This window comes from Somniosus microcephalus, chromosome 12 (genome assembly GCF_052327205.1).
Source record: "Somniosus microcephalus isolate GS21.2 chromosome 12, FLI_Smic_1.0, whole genome shotgun sequence".
NCBI classification, from domain to species: domain Eukaryota; kingdom Metazoa; phylum Chordata; class Chondrichthyes; order Squaliformes; family Somniosidae; genus Somniosus; species Somniosus microcephalus.
Window position 1 is genome coordinate 227,201,309 of NC_140998.1, and position 24,957 is coordinate 227,226,265.

The 24,957-nt window shown below is 44.6% G+C and overlaps 1 protein-coding gene across 2 annotated transcripts in view; it reads left to right on the forward strand.

Annotated features, from left to right (window-relative positions):
• Positions 1–24,957, forward strand: part of LOC147110224 (uncharacterized) — a 60,548-nt gene that overhangs the window by 16,341 nt on the left and 19,250 nt on the right. The window contains exon 4 of one of the 2 annotated variants that reach the window (XM_086004128.1): positions 18,008–18,058. The exons of the other annotated variant lie outside the window; for it this stretch is intronic. Within the exon in view, the coding sequence (XP_085860254.1) occupies positions 18,008–18,058 (51 nt within the window). The remainder of the gene's footprint in view (positions 1–18,007; positions 18,059–24,957) is intronic. 2 annotated transcript variants of the gene reach the window in all.

Sequence of the window (24,957 nt, forward strand, 5' to 3'; positions counted from 1 at the left end):
ACCGCAGGATGTCCCAAAGAGCTTTACAGCCAATGAAGTACTTTTTTTTTAGGTGAAGGCACTGGTAATGTAGGAAACTTTGGTTATAGTAGAGTCCAGACAGTTTTGATATCACCTGAGATAATTATATGTTTGCCTGTGACTGATTCACCCAGGACCAGATGTTACTTTCCTGACCTCTGGGTAGATCTCTTCATCTTTTTGGAATAGGAGGAAGATGAAGAGAGGACGAGTTTGAATTTGAAGAACATTTTCAGGCAAAGGCCTCTGGGCTACAGCATTCCTTTCCCTGAATTAGCAGTTATCTCCTTTGAAGTACAATCCACAAGTTGCCTCTCAGTTTGAGTCCAGATACTGATAATGGTCTGTTGCCATTCTGGATGAATACTGTTGTAGTTCTTTTAAGAATGCCTAAAATTCAGGATTTCCCAGGTATTAAGTTGTCACCACCAGTGTGGACAGCCACAATAATCATGTGGAAGAATTGCCAGTCCATTGTGTAGCAGAGCAGGAAGATCACACAATGCTTATCGAATTACTTTTTAAAGGGAGAATGCCATGAGTCATTTTACTCTGAGGATGATGACCCACAGGCTGCTGACACTAAAGGCAATGAAAATTTGTAACTGATGCTGGAGAAGATTGCGTGACCATCATAACTGGTGGCCAAATGAATGAGGGAGAATAGTTATTATCCTAGAGTTGATGGAATTAAGTAGATAGAAATTGTGGATTGCTGTTTTAGCTCTGATGCTTTGAAGAAAGATTGTTCTTCCAGGGTGGAAATCAGTATGACTTTCCTCTCTGTAACAGTGTATTAATATATTGCTTGAAATGACGCAGAATGAAAGGTGCCCATATGGAGCACAGAGAGAGTTAAAGGGTGAGAAATTGGGCTATTAGTGCCCGTTGTTTGGGCGCTACGAGTGCCCTTAGAGCACCAAAATGACATCCGCAATGCATGCGCACACACTTTCGGGCGAATCACACGGTATGTCATATTGGTGCAGGCGTTAGCGCGCGTGCAATGAACGTCCGCCAGAAGTATGCAGAGCAGGCAGATCATAATGTCAAACAGCATAAAACGCTGATTTAGCGCCAGCGGTGCCATTTTGGAGTGTATTGCTCCAGCCAACGCCCTTTCTCAGCAGGTGGCCATATTCACCCAGGGTGTTCAGGGAGCAATCCTACTACCTGAACCTCATTGAGGAACAATGTGTGAGACGCCTGCGCTTCAGTAAGGACGACCTCACTGAAATCTGCCACCTGCCACAGCCACAACTCCAACCTCAGAGCAGGGCAATGACTGTGTTGCCACTGGCTGTGTAGGTGACCGTGTTGATGAACTTTAATGCCTCTGGCTCCCTCCAGGCTGGAGCTGGAGATATTTGCACCATATTGCAGTTTGCTGTATACCGTTGCGTAAGGAAGGTCACTGAGGCTCTCTATTCAAAGAGAGCTATCTACATTTCATTCTTTCTTGCCAGAGACAAGCAGGCAGAGCAAGCTCGTGGCTTTGTGAGGATTGCAGGCTTCTCTATGGATCAGGTGCCATTGACAGCAAGCACATCACTTTGTGGACATCACATGTCAACTCTGCCATGTACCGGAATTGAAAGGGATTTCACTCCCTCAATGTCCAGCTGGTGCGTGACCATAGGCAGTGAATCATGCAGGTGTAAGGGGTCTTTTTAACGAGCTTGTGGTGTGCGAGATCGATTCTTGATTTCACACTGCTCGTGAGCGGTTTCGAAGCGCTCCCCCCTCACTGATTCTAGACACTGGACTTATTGCCAGACTACCTTGATGTGTTGGCCCAACTTGTGACTCGGAAGACAAATGGATCAGGTGAGACAAGGTAAGTTTTAAAATTAATGGTTTCTTTATTTATAAGGAGAATAAAAACACAGGGAACAAAGAAACAACACAGACAAAATCATTAACACGCCTCCCAATGGGAACTAAAATTTAACACCCAAGAATTACTTTGACTATCTTAAAATACATCAATTCATTAGCTGCGGTATAATAAAACGGGGGTGGGGAAAGCGCGCGGTACAACGAAGGATAAATAACACTCCCGATTACAAAGCCCTTAATATTAAAACCCTCCCGTCTCTAAAGTATCCCTCTACTAGGTCAGCTAGGTGGAGTTGGGCCTCTATGCTCACCAGGGTTTTAAAACTGTCCTCGACCTTGGTGCTCCTGTAGCTTCCGGGATTCCCGATTAATCTTCCTTCTGGGACGGGCTCCTGAACCTGCTCTCCTGCTCGAACTTGTAGAACCTCCGTGCTCCTCGAACCGTAATCGAACCTCCTAATCGGACCTCTCCACTCGAACCGTTCAACTTAACCTTAACCTCTCGTTGTTCTCTGCCTCCGATCGTACCTTCTGCCCGTCGATTTTCCCCCAACAGTTATACCGTTTCCTTGCCCTTATCTTTGGCGCCAAATCAGGGGTTTTCTTTTGTCAAAGTTTTGGGCCGGCTACTTTGACAAAAGCTGGTACTTTAGTTTAACGACTTTAATTGTGGCCGAAACCAAACTGATGGGTTATGTCCCGTGTCCCGCTGAGTTTGATGCAGATAATGGGTCTTGTCTATGCTCTGTGATGGGTTTACGTTTATCTGGCGATTAACATGACCTTTTCAAGTGCAAGTCCTTTGTTTTTGACTTCGTTACTGCTGCTACCTTTATTACCATATCAATTGCAGTCAGTCTGGAATTTTCCAATCGGTGGTGACTCAGGTTTCTTTAAGGTATTGCAGTGGTATGTCCTTCTGAAATGAGTCATGTGATCTGCCGACTCCATCTTGTGCTCTTAAAAATGTGGCCATTTCAGGGGTTTTAAAATGTAGGCTGTATTTTCCTGGATTTTGCGAATCCTACACAGGTCAATGCCTGGTATCCTGGCAGCAGTCATGATGCCTTCATTAAGAACATAATAAATAGGAGCAGGAGTAGGCCATTTGGCCCTTTGAGCCTGCTCCGCCATTCAATGAGATCATGGCTGATCTTCTGCCTCAATTCCATTCACCGGCCCTATCGCCATATCCCTTGATGCCCTTACTAGTCAGAAATCTATCGACTTCTGTTTTGAATATACCCAATGACTGAGCCTCCACAGCCCTCTGGGGTAGAGAATTCCAAAGATTCACCACCCTCTGTGTGAAGAAATTTCTTCTCATCTCAGTCCTGAATGGTCTACCCTTTATCCTGAGGCTGTGGCCCCTGGTTCTAGACTCCCCAGCCAAGGGAAACATTCTCCCAGCATCCACCCTATCAAGTCCTGTAATAATTTTGTATGCTTCAATGAGATCCCCTCTCATTCTTCTGAATTCAAGAGAATACAGGCCTACTTTACTCAATTTCTTCTCATACGACAGTTCCGCCATCCCAGGAATCAATCTTGTGAACCTTCGTTGCACTTCCTCTATGGCAAGTATATCCTTCCTTAGGTAAGGAGACCAAAATTGTACACAGTACTCCAGGTGTGGTCTCACCAAGGCCCTATATAACTGGAGTAAGACTTCTTTACTCCTGTACTCAAATACTCTTGTAATGAAGGCCAGCATACCATTTGCCTTCCTAATGGCTTGCTGCACTTGCACATTCACTTTCACTGACTCATGTACAAGGACACCCAGGTCCCTTTGAGCATCTGCATTCCCCAAACTTTCAGCATTTAGGAAATACTCTGCCTTTCTGTTTTTTCTACCAAAGTGGATAACTTCACATTTATCCACATTATATTCCATTTGCCATGTTCTCGCCCACTCACTGAGCCTGTCGAGATCCCCTTGAAGCCTCTTCACATCCTCTTTGCAACTGACACTGCCACCTAGCTTTGTATCATCAGGAAATTTGGAAATCTTACATTTAGTCTCCTCATCCAAATCATTGATATAGATTGTGAATAGCTGGGGCCCAAGCACCGATCCTTGCGGTACCCCACTAGTCACAGCCTGCCATCCTGAAAAAGACCCGTTTTTCCCTACTCTTTGTTTTCTGTCTGTTAACCAATTCTCAATCCATGCTAGTATAATACCCCCAATTCCATGTGCCCTAATTTTGTTCACCAACCTCTTGTGTGGGACCTTATCGAAGGCTTTCTGAAAATCCAAATACACATCTACTGGTTCCCCTTTGTCTACTCCACTAGTTACACCGTCCAAGAACTCCAATAGGTTTGTCAAACAGGATTTCCCTTTCATAAATCCATGTTGACTCTGCCCAATCTTACTATTGGCTTCTAAGTGCCCAGTTATTGCATCCTTTATAATAGATTCCAGCATTTTCCCAACTACTGATGTGAGGCTAACAGGTCTGTAGTTCCCCGTTTTCTCTCTCCCTCCTATCTTAAATAGCGGGGTTACATTTGCTATCCTCCAAACTGCAGGAACCGTTCCAGAATCTATAGAATTTTGGAAGATGACAACCAATGCGTCCACTATCCCAATGACCACCTCTTTCAAAACCCTAGGATGTAGGTCATCAGGTCCTTGGGATTTATCGACTTTTAGTCCCATTAATTTTGCTAGTACTGTTTTTTTACTAATAATAATTTCTTTAAGTTCCTCATTCTCGCCACACCCTTGGTTTTCTCATATTTCTGGGAGAATGTTTGTGTTTTCCTCCGTGAAGACAGAAACAAAGTATTCATTTAATTTCTCTGCCATTTCCTCATTCCCCATTATAAATTCTCCCATCTCTGAATGTAAAGGACCTACATTTATCTTTGCCAGTCTTTTCCTTTTCACATACCTATAGAAACTTTTACAATCCGTTTTTATACTTTTCGCTAGTTTGTGCTCATATTCCATTTTCCCTTTATCAATTTCTTGGTCCCCAATTGCTGATTTCTAAAAAGATCCCAATCCTCAGGCTGGCTGCTTTTTCTGGCAACTTTATAAGCTTCCTCCTTTGACTTAATACTAGCTTTAATTTCTTTTGTTAGCCATGGTTGGATCACTTTTCCTTTTGGGTTTTTATGCCTTAGAGAAATATATGTTTGTTGCAAATTATGCATTATTTCCTTGAATGTTAGCCATTGTATGTCCACCTTCATACCTTTTAGTGTAGTCTCCCAATCTACCATGGCCAACTTGTCCCTCATACCCTTGTAGTTTCCTCTGTTTAGATTGAAGACTTTAGTTTCAGGTTCGACTACATCACTCTCAAACTTAATATAAAATTCAATCATATTATGGTCACTTTATTATGCCCATGTGTAATTGAGACATGGACTGCAGGAGTTGGTTACAACAGGTCTTTACTGAGTGGAGACAAACTGGAACTAACTATGCAAAGTTACTACACAGGCTTATATACAGGGGTGGTCACTACTGGTACTGCAGTAAACAGGGGCTGCAGAATATAGTTCCTTCTGCAAAGTACATACACTACAATTCCTCCCCTTTTAGCTAAACAGTACATAACATTCGATTAATAATTAAATAACATATTTACAATTACAGTTGCTAGATACATTAGCTGAAGTTAAGCAATTATAAGTTCAGTCTTTGAGGAGGCTTCCTGATTCTGTCTGGATAACGCCTCTTTGGGGTATCAGGTTCTTCTGGCAAAGTTGATTCGGGATCAACGTCGTTGTTTGGTTCGTCTGCTTCCAATATCACCGATTCTGAGGTAGATGCAATTGGTACTTCGGTTTCATCACCAGGTGTATCAGATCGTGGTGTGGAATTGACGTTTTCCAGTGACTCTAGAATCTGGTCAGCATGGCGTCTTACAATGCTCTCTCCAACATCCACGGTATACATTAGGGGTCCTTGCCGTGTGCAGATCGTTCCTGGCTGCCATTTCTCTGTGCGGTAGTCCCGGGCCAAAACTGGTTGACCTATCTTAAAACTCCTGGTCGGCCTTTCATTCATATTCTGAAACTGCCTGTTCTCCACATCTCTTCTGATGTTTGGCTTAACCAAATCCAAGCGGCATCGTAGTCTTCGATTGAAGAACATCATGGCTGGAGTTTGGTTGGTAACCGCATGTGTCGCATTCCGGTAGGCAAGCAGGAAGTTATCCACCTTGTGTTGTAGGGGTATGTCTTCATTACACATTGCCTTGATAGCCTTCTTGAATGTTTGAACGAACCTCTCAGCCAATCCATTGGTGGCTGGATGATATGGGGCGGATGTGTAATGCTTAACACCATTGTTCTTTAAGAACCCCCGGAACTCTTCAGACACAAACTGTAGTCCATTGTCGGAGCAAATCTGTTCAGGCAGCCCATTTCTGGCGAATATGGTTCGTAAGACTATGATAGTTTTTTCTGTGGTGGTTGAGGACATTTTTATTACCTCTGGCCACTTTGAATGTGCATCCACCGCAATTAAAAACATCGAGTCCATAAATGGACCAGCAAAATCAATGTGCACCCTTTGCCATGGAGATGAGGGCCACTCCCATGGATGTAGAGGGGCTTGTGGTGGGGTGTTTTGGACCTTCTGGCATCCTGTACAGCTGTTGGTCATCTCTTCGATTTCTATATCGATTCCCGGCCACCACACAAACGCTCTGGCTAAGTTTTTCATTTTTACCCCTCCCAGATGACCCTCATGAAGCTCATTGAGCAATCTATCCTTCAATTTGGGTGGAATTACTACTCTGGACCCACACATCAAGGTTCCTCTGCACACTGACAGCTGTTCTCTTCTCGGCGAGAATGCTGGCAACAGTGGTTCGCCATGTGCTGGCCATCCCTTCACCGTTAAATCATAGACCCAGGAGAGTGTCGGGTCATTTCGTGTTTCCTTTTCTATGTTTGCATTTGTCACAGGTAGACATTCGACTATGGTCGAGTGGAATATCTCCACAGGATCCACTGCAGGTGCTTCTTCCACCGTCGGCAACGGTAGGCGCGACAATCCATCAGCATTCCCATGCTGTTTAGTTCCTTTGTACTCGATGTCATATTGGTGTGCCCCTAGGAAAAGGGACCACCTCTGTAGCCGTTGTGCTGTCATTATCGGGACACCCTTCTGAGGGTTGAAAATGGAGACAAGAGGTTGATGATCAGTTAGTAGAGTAAATTTCTGACCGTGCAGGTAGTGATTGAACTTCTTCACCCCCCACACCAGGCTGAGTGCCTCTCTGTCAATCTGGGCGTAGTTACGCTCGGCTGAAGTTAACGAGCGTGACGCAAAAGCTATCGGCCTCTCTGAACCATCAAGGAATTTATGTGACAGTACCGCTCCAATGCCGTAGGGAGACGCATCACACGCCAGTCTTATCGGTAGTGATGGGTTGTAGTGAGCCAATACTTCTCTTGAAGTGATTAGGTCTTTACTCTTCTGAAAGGCCCGCTTACATTCATCGCTCCATTTCCATGCTACTACAGTTTGTAGTAGGGCGTTCAGTGGGTGCAGAATTGTGGACAAATTCGGCAAAAACTTATGGTAGTAATTCACCAATCCGAGGAATGACCTCAGTTGCGACACATTTTCAGGCGCTGGAGCCTTAACCACCGCTTCAATTTTGTCAGGGGACTTATGTAACCCCTCTTCATCAATCACGTGGCCACAATACGATATCTGTTTCTTAAAAAACTCGCACTTGGGGCGATTGGCTCGTACCCCATGTTCTCTTAGTCTAGTGAGCACCTGCTCTAGGTTGGCAAGGTGTTCACTGTCATCTTCACCTGTCACTAGGATGTCATCCAAGTTACACTGAGTCCCCGGAATCCCTTGCAGGACTTGTTCCATTGCTCTTTGCCATATCGCCGGAGCTGATGCTACTCCGAATACCAGTCGATTATACTGGTAAAAACCTTTGTGAGTGTTTATCGTGAGATACTTCCTAGAGGATTCTTCAACCTCCATCTGCAAATATGCTTGTGCTAGGTCAATTTTTATAAAACGCTTCCCTCCAGATAGTGAGGCGAAAATATCTTCTATCCTCGGGAGAGGATATTGTACTGTGTGAAGTACTGGGTTCACCGTCACCTTGAAGTTCCCACAGATGCGAACCTTCCTTGGCTCCTCAGACTTATTGTTTAACGTTTTCTTCATGACAGGAATGATGGGTGTCGCCCACTCGCTCCAGTCTACCTTAGATAACACGCCTGCATTCTCCAGATTCTCCAGCTCTGCCTCGATGGCTGGGCGAATTGCATACGGTACCGGTCTTGCTTTGAAAAATTTGGGAATTGCATTCTCTTCTATTTTTATCGAGGCAGTTACGCCTTTAAGAGTTCCCAGTTCTTGTTGAAATACCTCTTTGGCGTTAGCTAAGATTTTTGACAATCGTCCAGGTGTGATGTCGTCATCCTTTTTACCAGCCACCGTCAGTGCCTGAATGGAGTGCCAGTCTAAACTTATCTTTCTGATCCATTCACGTCCCAATAACGGTGGTCCACCATCTTGCAGTATGTACAGATACAATTTCTGTATTTTCTTGCCGTTGTATTCGACAGGCACCCTTATTTTCCCTCTGGGGTATACTTTCTGCCCCGTATACGTCTTCAAGACAATGGATGTCTCTTTCAAGGGTATGTGTGAGAATAGCCACTCGTAGTCTCGTCGATTCATGACGGTCGGGGCTGATCCTGTATCCAATTCCATTTTGACTTGGGACCCTGCTATCGTGAGGGTGACCCAAATGGTTCGGTGATCCTCTTTTGCGATTATGTTGTGAAGTTTGAGACAGCTTCGTCTCTTGTTCCCGGATTCACTATCGCTCTTCTGGTCTTCGGAACTACTGTCCGTCATCTTTTGTACTTTCCTGTACTGTTCCTTGGTAGCCTTTTTGTTGTTGTTAGTCTTCTTCCCAGACCTGCAAACTCATGCAATGTGTCCCATCTTTCTGCATTGCCTGCATATTTTGTCCTTGGACCAGCAGTCCTTCTGGTCATGGGTTGTTCTGCCGCAGCGATAACATTTTTCAAATCTCCATGTCATTTCGTGGGTGCCGTATTCCTGTGGCTTTTGCTGTATTTCCGCAGCTCCCCTTGCTGCTGCTTCGTACGATATTGCCATGCTGAAAGCCTTATCTATCGTCAGCTCTTTCTCTGAGAGTAACCTCTTCTGGGTTCCTTCACTCAGGAGTCCACAGACAAATTTGTCCCGTAGAGTATCTGTCAGTCCTGCTCCGAACTGGCAGTGCTTTGATAGCTTGCGTAGCTCCGTAAGGTAATCAGCATTGCTCTCATCTTTATGCTGATTTCTCCTGTGGGTGTTCCTGTAGGATATCAACAATTTCGTTAAAACTCTTCGCCATCGGTTTGGCTGGAGTGATCAGGTTCCGCAATAGGCCGTACGTTCTTGCGCCCATTAAGTTTAGTAGTACCGATGCCTTTTTCTCATCGGCTACTTCGTTTGCCTTGCAATATACTTCGACTCTTTCCACATACGTGGTCCAGTCTTCTATTGCATTATCGAAGGCAGTGATATTGCCAGTCTTCGGCATCTTGGAAATCTAAGATGGCGCCTCCCGCGCTTTGCCTTCTTCCCCGATTTAACAAAATGGCGCCTCCCGCGCTTTGCCTTCTTCCCCGCTGGATTAAGATGGCGCCTCCCGCGCTTTCCATCTTCTCCGCTGCTGCTAGCGCTGTTGCTGGCATTTTATGCCTTGATGGCGACGCCCTATGGTCTTCGCGCACTTCCCCCCCGCGCTGCTGCTAACGCCGCTCTCCGCGGTTCCCGTGGCAAACTGCAGCTCCTCGCGGCTTTCTGCGCTTCTAATTTCTTTTATTTTCCCGTCGTCAGAGCAACCCTACGGGACACTTTCCTCCCTCTTCTCGGGTCTGTACGCTGCCCGGCTTCGTAGCACCGGCCGCGCCCTGTGTGCTCCACCCTCTCTCCTCTTCCCGACAACGTTGCTCGGCCCCGTTGAAAGCCACCCAATCGAGCTCTAGCCCGCCGCAGCCCAGGAAGGATCAGTGTACTACCTGCCACCAGCCCGATTAGCTGGAACACCATAGACAGGATAACCAAGCCCCGCTCTCGACAGTCTCTCCTGCAAATCTTCAACTCCGATGAATCAGAGGCGGTTGCCCACGGTCAACGCCCGTTTCTTCTGTTTGTTTTTTTTTCTTTCTTCCTTCTGGCCTCGACCTCTAACAACTTCGTTTCAGGGATGGATCCCCATGAGGTGGTGCAGAACTGTAGGTAAGTTCAGATCTGCTCGTCGCCAGTATTATGCCCGTGTGTAATTGAGACACGGACTGCAGGAGTTGGTTACAACAGGCCTTTACTGAGTGGAGACAAACTGGAACTAACTATGCAAAGTTACTACACAGGCTTATATACAGGGGTGGTCACTACTGGTACTGCAGTATACAGGGGCTGCAGAATATAGTTCCTTCTGCAAAGTACATACACTACACACTTGTCCCTAAAGGCTCCTTTACCACAAGATTATTGATTAACCCTTTCTCATTACACAGTACCAGATCCAGAATAGCCTGTTCCCTGGTTGGTTCCTCCACATACTGATCCAGGAAACCATCTCGCATGCATTCCAAGAATTCATCCTCCACACCATTAGTGGTACTGTAATTTGATTTGTCCAGTCAATATGTAGATTAAAGTCCCCCATGATTACCGTATTGCCCTTGTTACATACACTTCTAATCTCTTGATTAATACTGTGCCCTACATTACCACTACTGTTTGGTGGCCTATACACAACTCCCACCAATGTTTTCCACCCTTTGCTGTTTCTTAGCTCCACCTGAACTGATTCCAGTTCTACATCACGATCTGCCAAGCCAAGATCTTTTATCTCTACCTACCGATCTCATCCCTTATTATCAGCGATATGCCACCTCCTTTTCCCTTTTGTCTGTCCTTCCTAAATATTGAATACCCTGGAACAATCACTTCCCAGCTTTGGTTACCCTGCAACCATGTCTCTGTAATGGCAATTACATCATACCCATTTACTTCTATTAGTGCCATGAATTCATCCACCTTGTTGCGAATGCTACGTGTATTTAAATAAAGTGCCTTCAACTTTGCCTATTTAATATTTTTCTGCACTTTGACCCTCTTTACTGTTGGCCTTTGTTTCTGCTCCCTACTAGTTTTGTTGACTACTTTTCTAACTTGCACTTCCAGCTTTGCTTCTCTCCGTTAGTTTCTCTCACTTAGGTTCCCAGCCTGCGGCAGTCCGCTGTACCAGCTGCATTTAAACCACCACACCAAACCAAAGGGTGGCTACTGGGCAACAAGGGCTATCCTCTGACAACATGGCTCATGACACCGGTTCACAGCCCATACACACTGGCACAGCATGCATACAATGAAAGCCTTGCTGCCACACGAAATGTCATAGAGCAGACCATTGGTGTGCTGAAACAACACTTCCACTCCCTGGACTGCTTTGGAGAAGCCTTGCAGTACTCGGCAGAGTGGGTGTTAAGGTTCGCCGTGGTCTTCTGTGAGCTGCACAACCTTTCCATCATGAGCCCTTGCCACCAGCTATATGGCGAGCAGCTGAGGAGCATGAGGAGGTGCATGAGGAGGAGGAGGAGGAAGAAGAGGAAGAAGGAGCCAACCAAGGCAATCCGGGCTGTCTGTGAAGAACTAATTCCACTGCGATACCAGTAACTGCAACCTCATTCACCAACAGTCCCACACTCCTTACCTTCCCTCTGTCACTGTCCATAACATCCTCCTGTTTCCCACAATGCAAAAATAAAAACCAACACAAATTAAACATTGTTGTTTTAAACAGCCTTCTGTTGTTCACTTGAGTAGTAACAAATTTAGTCTTTTGGTTATAATCATTTAATTCTTTAACTTCAGCATAAAAATCAATTTACAAGCAGAGTATAGTCACAGATAGAGCACATGAACATAGGCATGTGTCCCTTCTCGTGCTGCTTGAACAAAGGAAAAAGTTTTTATTTATACACTATTCTCTTTATTAAACTGGAAGTAGCCTTGCCTTATTTGGTAGCCTCCAGTCAAAAGCACTGTCCTTCAGCCGACGCACACAAGTTTACATTTCTCGTACATCAACATTCGGTAGTCTATGTTCAATGTACCGTTTTTCAACCGGCTTGCAAAGATTGCAATGGTATGTGATGGGATGTTTACAGTATGGCAATACTATAAACATCCCAAGACCCTACTTCAATCTTGAACACTGGCTGTTGCCAAGTGAAATCTGTATCTCCCTTTCTCTCTCTCTAATGATGCCAACCACCTTTTTTCCCATATTGAATGAACTTTCGGAAGCTGAATTAACCGAGTTCCATATGCCAACATGTCCTACTTTTTAATTTTTTTTCATGGGTTATGTTACCTCTTAGCAAAGTGTTTTATATCCTTCTTTGGGCTAGAAATTCGATGTATTTGCGTCTCTCGTTAGTGCCCCCGGGGGTGATGTTAAGGGTCTTTATCGAATTTTCCCCCCTATGTCCCTTATTGTCTTCCTTACATGACATAATGCAATGGCCAGGATCCCTCAAGCTATTATCTGGGCTCTCGCCAATCCCATCTGAAATAATCTAACCCATGAGTGTAACTCCACACCATTCATGTGGATTAGAACTCTGCCACGTCCTACAGCCAGACCTCCAGCATCAAACCAGGGCAACCACGGCTCTCCCAGTGGCAGTCAAGGTCACTGTGGCCCTCAATTTCTTCGCCAGCGGATGCTTCCAGTCTGCAAAAGGAGACATAGCTAACATTTCAGTGTGCTGTCCATCGCTGCATCAAGGAGGTCACTGAGGATCTCTACAGCAGGAGAAGGGACTACATTGGCTTCCCGATCACCAGAGAGAAACAGGACAAGCGTGAATGTGTGTTTGCCAGGATAGCGGGCTTCCCCATGGTGCAGGGTGACATTGCCTGCACCCACATGGCTTTGCGGGGACCACATAACAATCCTGCAAAGGCTACCACTCACTTAATGTGCAGTTGTTGTGTGACCACAGACAGCGAATCCTCAATATCAATGCCCACTATCGTGTCAGCAGCCATGATGCCTTCACCTTGCGCCAGCAGTCTTCCAGCCACCACATCAAGCTCGAGGGTGGCTGCCCGAAGACAAGGGCTATCCGCTCTCCACCTGGCTCATGGCTCCCCTCCACAACCCCAACACTCGTGTCCAGCACTCATATCGGCTTATTGCAGCAATGGTTCCGTTGCATTGACCGCTTGGGAGGAGCCCTCCAGTAATCGCCGGAGCGGGTATCCCATTTCATGGTGGGGTCTGCTGCATGCTCCACAACTTGACCATCATGATGGTGCAGCCCTCGCCAGCAGGGATTGTGGGACCACCTCAGGAGGAGGATGAGGAGGAAGAGGATGAGGAGGAGGACGAGAAGGAGGAGGAACAGGAGGGAGGGAGGAGGCAGCGAGACAATCTGCCTTCGGGACAGGCTGTCCGAGACCGGCTCATCAGAATGCGATTCAAATGAATGAAACCTAAGATCCCCATTGCTCATCACATCCCCATCATACCATCCCTGTCTCACGCCATATCACAGCATCCTCCTGGGTGCAAAGGTGAAGTGAGAGAGACCACAAAATATTCCAAACACCATTAATAAATTTATCTATAAACATATCACACATACCACATGAATTCTAGTAACTAATGACCCTTGTGCCTGCCATAGTTGAATAGCTGTCATTGTGTGCAAGGTGTGTGATGTGGGTGTGAGTGTTGCTAGGTAGAGATTGTTGGTGGGTGAGTGCTGGGGGTGTGGTACATTGAGCAGTGTGTGAAGCTTATGGTACAGATGGTGGTATGTAGCATTTGTTGAAGCATTCACTCATCCTGACCACCCGTGTGAGCTCGTTAAACTTCCTCCTGCGCTGGGTGTGGGACCTGGGGACCACAGTGCTGCCCGTGATGTGGTGTGCCACCTCCCTCCACATAGTGCGGCAGACTTGTGGCGAGGGCTTCCTGCCAGTTGGTACAGGACCACCCACCTTCTCTCCACCGCTAAAACCAATGCCTCCAAAACTTCCTCTGAAAACCTCCGTGCTCTCTCCCTGGGGCGACGATCTGCCATCAGCATTTGTAAATAAGTTCTCTTTATTCTTTTTCTTATGGTTGTTGAGGCAGCTGCACACCCAACAATGCTAAGAAGGAGGTGCTGCAGCATCAATGGATCTCCCCTTTAAGTAGTGAAAAAAGCCTGTGACAATCATTACTTGTGTTTAGACTACACCAGATATTGGTCCATCTCTTCAGTATAACTCCAATGAACTTGGGTTTTTAGACGAGACTCATGACTGCAATCAATTTAACGAGGAGTGAGGACGAATTTTGCGTGCAGTCTAGATGATTTTCACCTGTCGCTACTTAACCATTTTTAGTCTAAACATCGGCCATTCCTTAGCTATGATGAATTTCTAGCCCGACTCTAAGGGAATCAAGAGATATGGGGATTGGACGGGAAAGTGGAGTTGAGGTGCTGTGTGACCTACTCTTGCTCCTATATCTTATGTTCTAAGTTGGCATGCTGCCTGCATTGCAATCAACGGGCGTAGGTTAATTGTGCATCGCGATCCCCACAATTGTTTTTGGGGACTATCCAATTTAGCTCCATAGACTTTTGAGCAAGTCAGCCCAGCTAGTTCGAGAATCAACCACTGAGGCAGGTCAAGAAGTAATTAGAGATGCATAATGAGTTGTCTCAGACACTCTATACAATTTGGAAAAATATAGTGCAAACTATGTCAAAGAGGGAGGGAGTGGCAGTAGTGTGATAATTTAAAGGTCAGAATTTACTCTATATTGGCTGCAAAGATGTTGTTGGTATTGGGTATAATAGAAACATAGAAGATAGGAGCAGGAGTAGGCCATTCGGCCCCTCGAGCCTGCACCGCCATTCAATGAGATCATGGCTGATCATCCAAATTCAGTACCCTGTCCCTGCTTTCTCCCCATATCCCTTGATCCCTTTAGACTTAAGAAATATATCTAACTCCTTCTTGAATATATTTAATGAATTGGCCTTAACTGCCTTCTGTGGTAGAGAATTCCACAGGTTCACCACTCTCTGGGTGAAGAAATTCCTCCTCATCTCTGTCCTGAATGGCTTACCCCTTATCTTCAGACTGTGACCCCTGGTTCTGGACTCCCCGCTATCGGGAACATCCTTCCTGCATCTAGTCTATCTAGTCCTGTTAGAATTTTATAGGTTTCAATGAGATCCCCTCTCATTCTTCTAAGCTCTAGCGTATATAAGCCTAATCGACCCAATCTCTCTTCATACGTCATTCCTGCCACCCCAGGTATCAGTCTGGTGAATCTTCGTTGCACTCCCTCCATGGCAAGAACATCCTTCCTCAGATAAGGCGACCAAAACTGCACACAATACTCAAGGTGTGGTCTCACCAAGGCCGTCGCATTTATCCACATTATACTGCATCTGCCATGCATCTGCCCAATCACCCAACCTGTCCAAATCATACTAGAGTTTCTCTGCATCCTCCTCACAGCACACACACCCACCCAGCTTTGTGTCGTCTGCAAACTTGGAGATATTACATCTAGTTCCCTTGTCTAGATCATTAATATATATTGTGAATAGCTGGGGTCCTAGCACCGATCCCTGCCGTACCCCACTAGTCACTGCCTGCCACTCGGAAAACGACCCGTTTTTTCCAACTCTTTGCTTCCTGTCTGCCAATCAGTTCTCTATCCAAGTCAGTACCTGATTAATAATAAAAGCATAACCATGGGGGAAATCAGGTTGTTGCATGTCACACCAATTTTTTTAGTGAGCGTTATACCCACCTCCCAAAGAATGATAACAATGGAATTACGTACCGCTCATGCTTGCTGATAAACCCATGATCTGACTGTTCCAAATTATGAGGACTATTCAGCTGGAATCTGCTCTGATATCCTTCCAACTCTTTATAAGTGGATGCACTTCTAGGACATAGTGTATTTACTGTGAAAGCTTAATAAAAATCTTAATGGCCCAGAACTTCGGGTCCCCACGGGTGAGCACGCACGGGGTACTCACCCGTAGGCCCAATGGAAGTGCCGGTTTTGTGCATGCACTGCGCATGCGCGGGAAACCGGCACTTCCGTTCCCCTGAAAGAAGGGGTTCAGAGGTCGAACGCATGCGCAGGAGAGGCTGCGTGTGCGCATCGAACTTACTTTTTTTTGCAGGGTTTCCCGGGAGGGTAAGTCTCCAGAAGTTAGACATTTAAAAAGCAGTCGCAAGGCCTGCTTTTTACAAGGTAAGTGGTGAATTAATTAAAATTAAAACATTTTTCCCACAGGTTTATTATTTTTAAATACTTTAAAGAAAGGTAAGTTTATTTTTAGCCCCGTTAGAAAATAAAATTATTTTTTTCAAAAATTTAAATTATTGTTTAAAATAATTATTTCATGTAATTTATAGTTTGTTTAAAAAATGTGATTTAAAAAAAATTTATTTGAAGATTTAGTGATGTTTTGGGGCTTATAGTATTTATAAGTTTGACAGCTCTTCCTGTCAAACTTATGAATGAAGCATTCCCTGCTACCATTGGCTGTCCATGGCCCACGTGATCCCAGGGGACGCATCGAACTAACTGCGCCCCTGGGATACGCAAGCACTGCGCACCGGCAGTTGGAGCAGGCCCAGGATCGGAATTCCACGGGGGCCTACAGCTCAACGGCCGGCGTGCAAGGTAAGTGCAGGTCGGGGGCTTACACCCGCAGGAAGCCCCCGACCCGAATTTCTGGGCCATTAATGTAAAAGCAAAAATTGTGTGTAAATGTCTAAATATGATCTGTATTGCAAATGCATTAGTGAGCTTTTGGATAGTTTTTAGCTTTAATATTTTCATGTATTTTTTCAGAAATCTTTTGCAATAAAGTTAGAAAGATTCAGCATGCACCCAAAATAATCATAGAACCATAGAAAGTTACAGCACGGAAGGAGGCCATTTCGGCCCATCGTGTCCGCGCCGGCCAACAAAGAGCTATCCAGCTTAATCACACTTCCCAGCTCTTGGTCCGTAGCCCTGCAGGTTACAGCATCCCAAGTGCACATCCAAGTACTTTTTAAATGTGGTTAGGGTTTCTGCCTCTACCACCCTTTCAGGCAGTGAGTTCCAAACCCCCACAACCTTCTGGGTGGAGAAATTTCCCCTCAAATCCCCTCTAAACCTTCCCCCAATTACTTTAAATCTGTTTTTGACCCCTCTACTAAAGGAAATAGGTCCTTTCTATCCCCTTTATCTAGGCCCCTCATAATTTTATACACCTCAATAAGTTCTCCCCTCAGCCTCCTCTGTTCCAAGGAAAACAGACCCAGCCTATCCAGTCTTTCCTCATAGCTAAGATTCTCTACTCCCGGCAACATCTTTGTAAATCTCCTCTGTACCCTCTCTAGTGCAATCACATCTTTCCTGTAATGTGGTGACCAGAACTGCATGCATTACTCTAGCTGAGGCCTAACTAGTGTTTTATATAGTTGAAGCACAACCTCCCTGCTCTTGTATTCTATGCCATGACTAATAAAGGCAAGCATTCCGTATGCCTTCTTAATCTAGCTGGCCTGCTACCTTCAGGGATCTGTGGACATGCACTCCAAGGTCCCTTTGTTCCTCTACACTACTCAGTGTCCTACCATTTAATGTGTATTCCCTTTCCTTGTTAGCCCTCCCCAAATACATTACCTCACACTTCTCGGGATTGAATTCCATTTGTCACTGTCCTGCCCACCTAAGACCACAGCTTGTGTGGCAATGAAAGGCTGGCAGCTGAATCTGCTCCAAAGATTAGGGCTAATTCCTGGATCAGGTATTTGCAGTGAAGAGTGATACTTCCAGGGATTTAATAGGATGGAAAATCAAGGGCCATGGGCTTAGGATTTTCTGATCAGCGCTCCCGGTGAGTACCCCTCCTCACCACGAATGCCCAATTAGGGAATTAATCTAAAGGTGATCTTTTAAATTTTATAATTTGTATTTATTTATTTTGAGTAGAAGTTTTATGTCTTACTGATTGTCTACAAAGCTTCATTCAGTGGGCACAAATGATTTACTTTTTTTTGAGAGTAAAACTATTTTGCTTCACTCAGCACCTGAATAAAGCAAACTGCAGACAAGAAATGGAAAAGATTCCCCAATTGGTAAGTACTTCATTAAATTAAATTTTAATATGTTAGAAATGTATTTTGCTCATTTATTGGAGATTAATTGTCATAAATAGCAGGGATTGATTTAGAAGAGAATTATACTGGAAATTAAAAGGTATTGGGCAGGAATTTCATTGGGCCGTGGAGGCGGGATTGGAGGCATGTGGGTGGTTAAAATCCTGAAAATCCTGGGACATTGGAACCGGTTCTGGGGGAGGTGGGAGCAGTTCAAACCGAACGGTTTGCACCTGGGCAGTGCTGGGACCGATGTCCTAGGGGGAGTGTTTGCTAGTGCTCTGGGGGAGGGTTTAAGCTAAAATGGCAGGGGGTTGGGAACCTGAGCAGGGGGACAGAGGAAAGGGAAACAAGGATAAAAGCAAAAGATAGGAAGGAGAAAAACAAAAGTTGCAGTCAGAGAAATCAACGGTTTAAATCAAATATGGCCACAGTAAATAATAATTCTAATAGGTCTAAGAGCGTTAAAAAAACAAGCCTGAAGGCTTTGTGTCTTAATGCGAGGAGCATTCGTAATAAGGTGGATGAATTAACTGTGCAAATAGAGGTAAACGAATATGATTTGATTGGGATTACGGAAACATGGCTCCAGGGTGGCGAAGGCTGGGAACTCAACATCCAGGGGTATTCAATATTCAGGAAAGATAGGCAGAAAGGCGGGTGGGGTAGCATTGCTGGTTAAAGAAGGGATTAACACAATTGTAAGGAAGGATATTAGCTCTGATGATGTGGAATCTGTATGGGTAGAACTGAGAAATACCAAGGGGCAGAAAACGTTAGTGGGAGTGGTATATAGACCTCCAAACAGTAATGCGGAGGTTGGGGATGGCATTAAAAGGGAAATTAGAGAAGCATGCAAAAAGGGCACAGCAGTCATCATGGGTGACTTTAATCTACATATAGATTGGGCTAACCAAATTAGTAACAATACTGTGGAGGAGGAATTCCTGGAGTGTTTACAGGATGGTTTCCTGGACCAATATGTCGAGGAACCAACCAGAGATCAGGCCATCTTAGACTGGGTATTATGTAATGAGAAAGGATTAATTAGCAATCTTGTTGTACGAGGCCCTTTGGGTCGGAGCAATCATAATATGATCGAATTCTTTATTAAGATGGAGAATGAAGTAGTTGACTCAGAGACTAGGGTCCTAAATTTAAATAAAGGAAACTGCGATGGTCTGAGGCGCGAGTTGGGTAGGATTGATTGGGGAATGTCACTCAAAGGGTTGACGGTGGATAGGCAATGGCAAACATTCAAAGACCGCATGGATGAACTACAGAATTTGTTCATCCCAGTTTGGCATTAAAATAAAACAAAAAAGGTGACTCAACTGTGGCTAACAAGGGAAATTAGGGATAGCATAAGATCCAAGGAGAGGACATATAAATTGGCCAAAAAAGCAGTAAACCTGAGGATTGGGAGCAAAAAGGGATTAGTTAAGAAAGGGAAAATAGAGTATGAGAGTAAGCTTTCAGGGAACATAAAAACTGACTGTAAAAGCTTTTATAGATATGTGAAGAGAAAAAGATTGGTGAAGTTAATCCCTTGCAGCCAGAATCAGGGGAATTTATAATGGGGAACAAAGAAATGGCAGACCAATTAAATACATATATTAGTGCCGTCTTCACAAAGGAGGACACAAATAACCTCCCAGAGATATTGGGGAACATAGGGTCTGATGAAAGGGAGGAACTGAAAGAAATCAGTATTTATAGGGAAATGGTGTTAGGGAAATTGATGGGATTGAGGGCCAATAAATCTCCAGGGCCTGATAATCTACATCCTAGGGTACTTAAGGAAGTGGCCCTAGAAATAGTAGATGTATTGCTGATCATCTTCCAACATTCGATGGAATCTGGAACAGTACCCATGGATTGGAGGGTAGCTAATGTTACCCCGCTATTCAAAAAAGGTGGGAATTACAGACCGGTAAGCCTGACATCGGTAGTGGGGAAAATGCGAGAGTCCATTATTAAAGATGTAATAGCAGAGCACTTGGAAAACAGTGACAGGATCGGACAAAGTCAACATGGATTTACAAAAGGTAAATCATGCTTGACTAATCTACTGGAATTTTTTGAGAATGTAACTGGTAAAATAGATAAGGGAGAACCAGTGGATGTGGTGTATTTAGACTTTCAGAAGGCTATCGATAAGGTCCCGCATAAGAGATTAGCGTGTAAAGTTAAGGCACATGGGATTGGGGGCAAGGTATTGACTTGGATAGAGAACTGGTTGGCAGACAGAAAGCAAAGAGTTCGAATAAACGGGTCTTTTTCCAAGTAGCAGGCAGTGACTAGTGGGGTACCGCAGGGAACGGTCATTGGACCCTAGCTATTCACAATATATATTAATGATCTAGACAAGGGAACTAGATGTAATAGCTCCAAATTTGCAGACGACACAAAGCTGGGTGGGCGTGTGTGCTGTGAGGAGGATGCCGAGAAACTCCAGGATGATTTGGACAGGCTGGGTGATTGGGCAAACGCATGGCAGATGCAATATAACGTGGATAAATGTGAGGTTATCCACTTTGGTGGCAAGAACAGGAAGGCAGATTATTATCTGAATGGCAATAGATTGGGAGAAGGGGAAGTGCAACGAGACCTGGGTGTCCTTGTGCACTAGTCACTGAAGGTAAGCATGCAGGTGCAGCAGGCGGTTAAGAAGGCAAATGGTATGTTGGCCTTCGTAGCGAGAGGGTTTGAGTATAGGAACAAGGATGTCTTGCTGCAGTTATAGAGGGCCTTGGTGAGACCACATCTTGAGTATTGTGTGCAGTTTTGGTTTCCTTATCTGAGGAAGAATGTTCTTGCCATGGAAGGAGTTCAGCGAAGATTCACCAGGCTGATACCTGGGATGGCAGGAATGACGTATGAGGAGAGATTGGGTCGATTGGGCTTGTACTCACTGGAGTTTAGAAGAATGAGAGGGGATCTCATTGAAACTTATAAAATTCTGACAGGACTGGACAGACTAGATGCAGGAAGGATGTTCCCGATGGTCGGGGAGTCCAGAACCAGGGGTCACAGTCTAAGGATAAGGGGTAGGCCATTTAGGACAGAAATTAGGAGGAATTTCTTCACCCAGAGTGTGGTGAACCTGTGGAATTCTCTACCACAGAAGGCAGTAGAGGCCAATACATTAAATATATTCAAGAAGGAGTTGGATATATTTCTTAAGGCTAAAGGGATCAAGGGGTATGGGGAGAAAGCAGGGACCGGGTACTGAATTTGGATGATCAGCCATGATCGCATTGAATGGCGGAGCAGGCTCGAGGGGCCGATTGGCCTACTCCTGCTCCTATCTTCTATGTTTCTATGAAATTGGGTGGCACAAACCCATCCCGCCCCAACCCGCCTCCATGCCAGTTTCAAAGGAGGCGGGTACCCGCCCCGCACTGGGACCCGCCTCCCCGAGGCGGGAAGGGGATTAGTGCCAATTAACTGCCTAACAGGTAGTTACCAGGCAGTTTTTAGCCTAATCCCTATTTTCATTGGTGATATGTGGGATGCTCGATGGCTCCAAACCACGCCAAGTTAGAGGAGGCGGGCCGTCGGGATGAAGGGCTTGGAGGGGTCGAGATGTCCGGTGTTCAGGTGAGTGATGGGTGCATGAGCGCAGAGGTAAGTGTGTTTGGTGTGTTTAAAGTGTTTAAAGAAGTTTTACTTACATGTACTTACCTTTACAGCCTTCCTTCCTTCAGGTCTCAAAAATCCCTCATGTCACCGGCACAGAAAGCAGAATGGCCGCGATCTGTCAAAAATTGCAGCATTCAGCTTTCTGTTCCGGAGAGATCTCTAAATCATCCTGAGAGGAAGGAATTAATTTAGAGTACAGATTGTCAGTGTTTGACAGCTTCAAACAGCTGTGAAATGCTGATATTTCATCTGTCAAAAGGTCTTGACAGATGAAATATCAATCTGTGACGTCACCTGTTGCCGGGTGGCCCTTAATTGGCCTGCTGAGTCGCTGGGCAGGCTCAACAAGGTCAATCAATTCAAAATCACGTGGGTTGGCTAGAACTCGATGGAGGTGGGACTACAACCCCGAAAGTTGTAGTCCCGCCTCCTACCCGCCTCCTCAATGTAAATCCAGCCCATTGTATCTGCAAAGTTGTATCCACTATTTTCTAAATGACCGGAAATATACTCTAATAGTTATAATGAACTGTGGTGTTAATAACTGGTTGCTGAATAGTATGAGTTTATCCTTAGCAACAGAATTTAAATTTGGCACTTCAAACATTTCACGTTTGAATTTGATTTCTGATCAAAAGTTGGTTTGTCGCAAGGTAGGTAATTCTGAGTACAGTTTTCATTGTTCAGCACTGACCATAATTTTGATAGTACTCAGAAACCCAGAATCATTGCTCATTATATATTGCTTATCGCTTCTACAGCTGCTTCAAATGAGCCATCATCACATTTCTTCACTCTTCTGACTACCACCAAAGAGGCCAAATTGACTTAAAAGTAACAGGTGTGAGGAGTACATGTTCCTGACTGTCTGCATTTCATGGCCAACATTTTTTAAACAGTTAATGAACCAACCAGTGAATTTGCAGGAACATTACTCTATGTCCCCTGTTGCCATATGATCAGTACTATCTACGGTGACTGAAGTATAGAAGGCCATTACGTTGATCATCAGAAATTGGAAATGAGTCTTTGAGATCAAACTCTGAGGAGCAGAAGGATTATCTCCCTGCCGTCCCTGAGCATCCTTTGACCAGTCAGCACATGTTCAATATCTGTGTAGCCCAGCATGAGTATCAAGGTTGATTAGACCCAAACCAAGTAGTTGAGTGTCTGTTGATGGTCTTCCAAAAGTTATCATTTTTAATTTTGGAGCTATTTAGGATGTAGGTCTTCAATTATTTGAATAACCACTGTAGACAGCCTGTACCATGCTCATCGGCACAGCTCAGAATGCCTGTATGCATTTGTAGGAGTTTGTTTTGCTGCTATCAGGTACTTTAAAAATTCAACAAAATTTCAGTTCATTGCAAAAACTTGCTTTCCTGGTCAAGGAACTTAAGCAATGGGACTTATAGGTTGATAGGAACTTGGAGGAAATGTTCTGATTTCATACTGACTGCAACACATATTGAAAAATTTGGTCAGAGAATGAGGTGCATGCTTGATTTTCTGATATGCACACCTGGCAGACAAAGCTTCCCACTAATAAGGTGAAGTTAGAAAATGAATCCCCTTTCTGTGAGAAATGCTTTATGATGTACCATGGGCAAGGTTGTCACACCATGGAGATTATCTGCTTAGGGTGGCTCACACACCTACCAACAAACTATCCCAGTTTGGAATTCCGTGCACAAATTGTCTATCTACTGCTTATCATTGACTGCACCAGTTGACATCTTCTCCCCTATTTAGGCACTGAGAGATCACAAAGAAACTGTTGATATTTCACGGTCTTAGTTTTTTTCAATTTCTATGAAAAATCTGAGTTGTAACCAAAGCAGAATCTGACACCTAAAAGGAAATTGATTGGAAAGTAGGAGGAAGGAATTGGGATAAATGGACATGCTCAGAATGCAATGAAATAACAAATGTTATCCCCTAGGGATTGGTGCTGGGACCCTAACTTTTCACTCTACATATAAGTGTCTTTTGATCGGAAATAAAGGGGTTTGCAATTTACTCCTGATAGTTCTAAGTCAATTTGGGCAACAAAATTTAAATTATCCAATAATTTGAATTAAGCCTCAATACAAGAAAAGTGGGAATTTAGAGTTTTTAAAAACATTATTATTAGATAATTTGAATTCAGCGGCTTTGATTTAAGAGCAGACTGAATAGCCAAGTTTGTACAGGATACTAAACTAGGAAGGATAATGAAATGTGAAGAAGAGAACAGAAAACTGTAAATTAAACAAGTGGGTGGAACAATGCCAGACACAATTCAACATTAAATGCAAGAAAGGCAGATGGGAATACAGCCTAAGTCAAGAAGAATGGACAAAGGGATTTAGGGTTCTAGGTATATGATTAGTTAAAAGCTAGACTGTAGTTGCAATTTGTTAGATCCGTGATTCTGAGAGTATGATGTTTTTCAATAACCACACGGATGCTGTAACTGAACAATCAACAGGTATTTACTGGAGTAGGGTAATCTCAAGACTGGGGTACAGAGGCATGCTCAAGGCTTATATACAGGTGTGGTCACTGCCGGTACTACAGTATACAGGAGCTGTAAAAGTAGTTCTCTCTTAAAGGTACATACACTACAATTCCTCCCCTTTTAGATTAGTAGTACCCATAATATTCAAACAACAATTAACACTTTAACATGTACATTAAACAACAATAGTCCATTTATAGATTCAGTCTTTGGGGCGGCTTCCTGATCCTTTTGTGATAGCGCCTTTCCTGAGGTTCTTGTTCTTGGTGCGGAGGCGATTCTGGCCCCTTTTCATCGGTTAGTTCATCAGGTTCCACTGCTACTGGTTCGGAGGTAGATGCTACCGGTATGTCGGGTTCATCCCCAGGTATGCAAGACATGGGGTTCACTCATTCCTGTGACGCTAAGATCTGATCAACGTGGCGTCTCACAATGTTCTCCCCGACATCCACTGTGTACATTAATGGCCCTGCCGTGTGCATATTGTTCCGGGTTGCCATTTCTCTGTTCGGTAGTCACGGGCCAAGACTGGTTGTCCTACATTGAAGCTCCTTGTCGGCTTCTCATTGATGTGCTGGAATTGTTTATCCTCAACATTTCTTCGCACATTTGGTCTAAGCAAGTCCAGACGAGATCGCAACCTTCGGTTAAAGAACATCATGGCCGGGGTCTGGTTGGTAACTGCATGTGTCGCGTTTCGGTAGGCTAATAAGAAATTGTCCACCTTATGCTG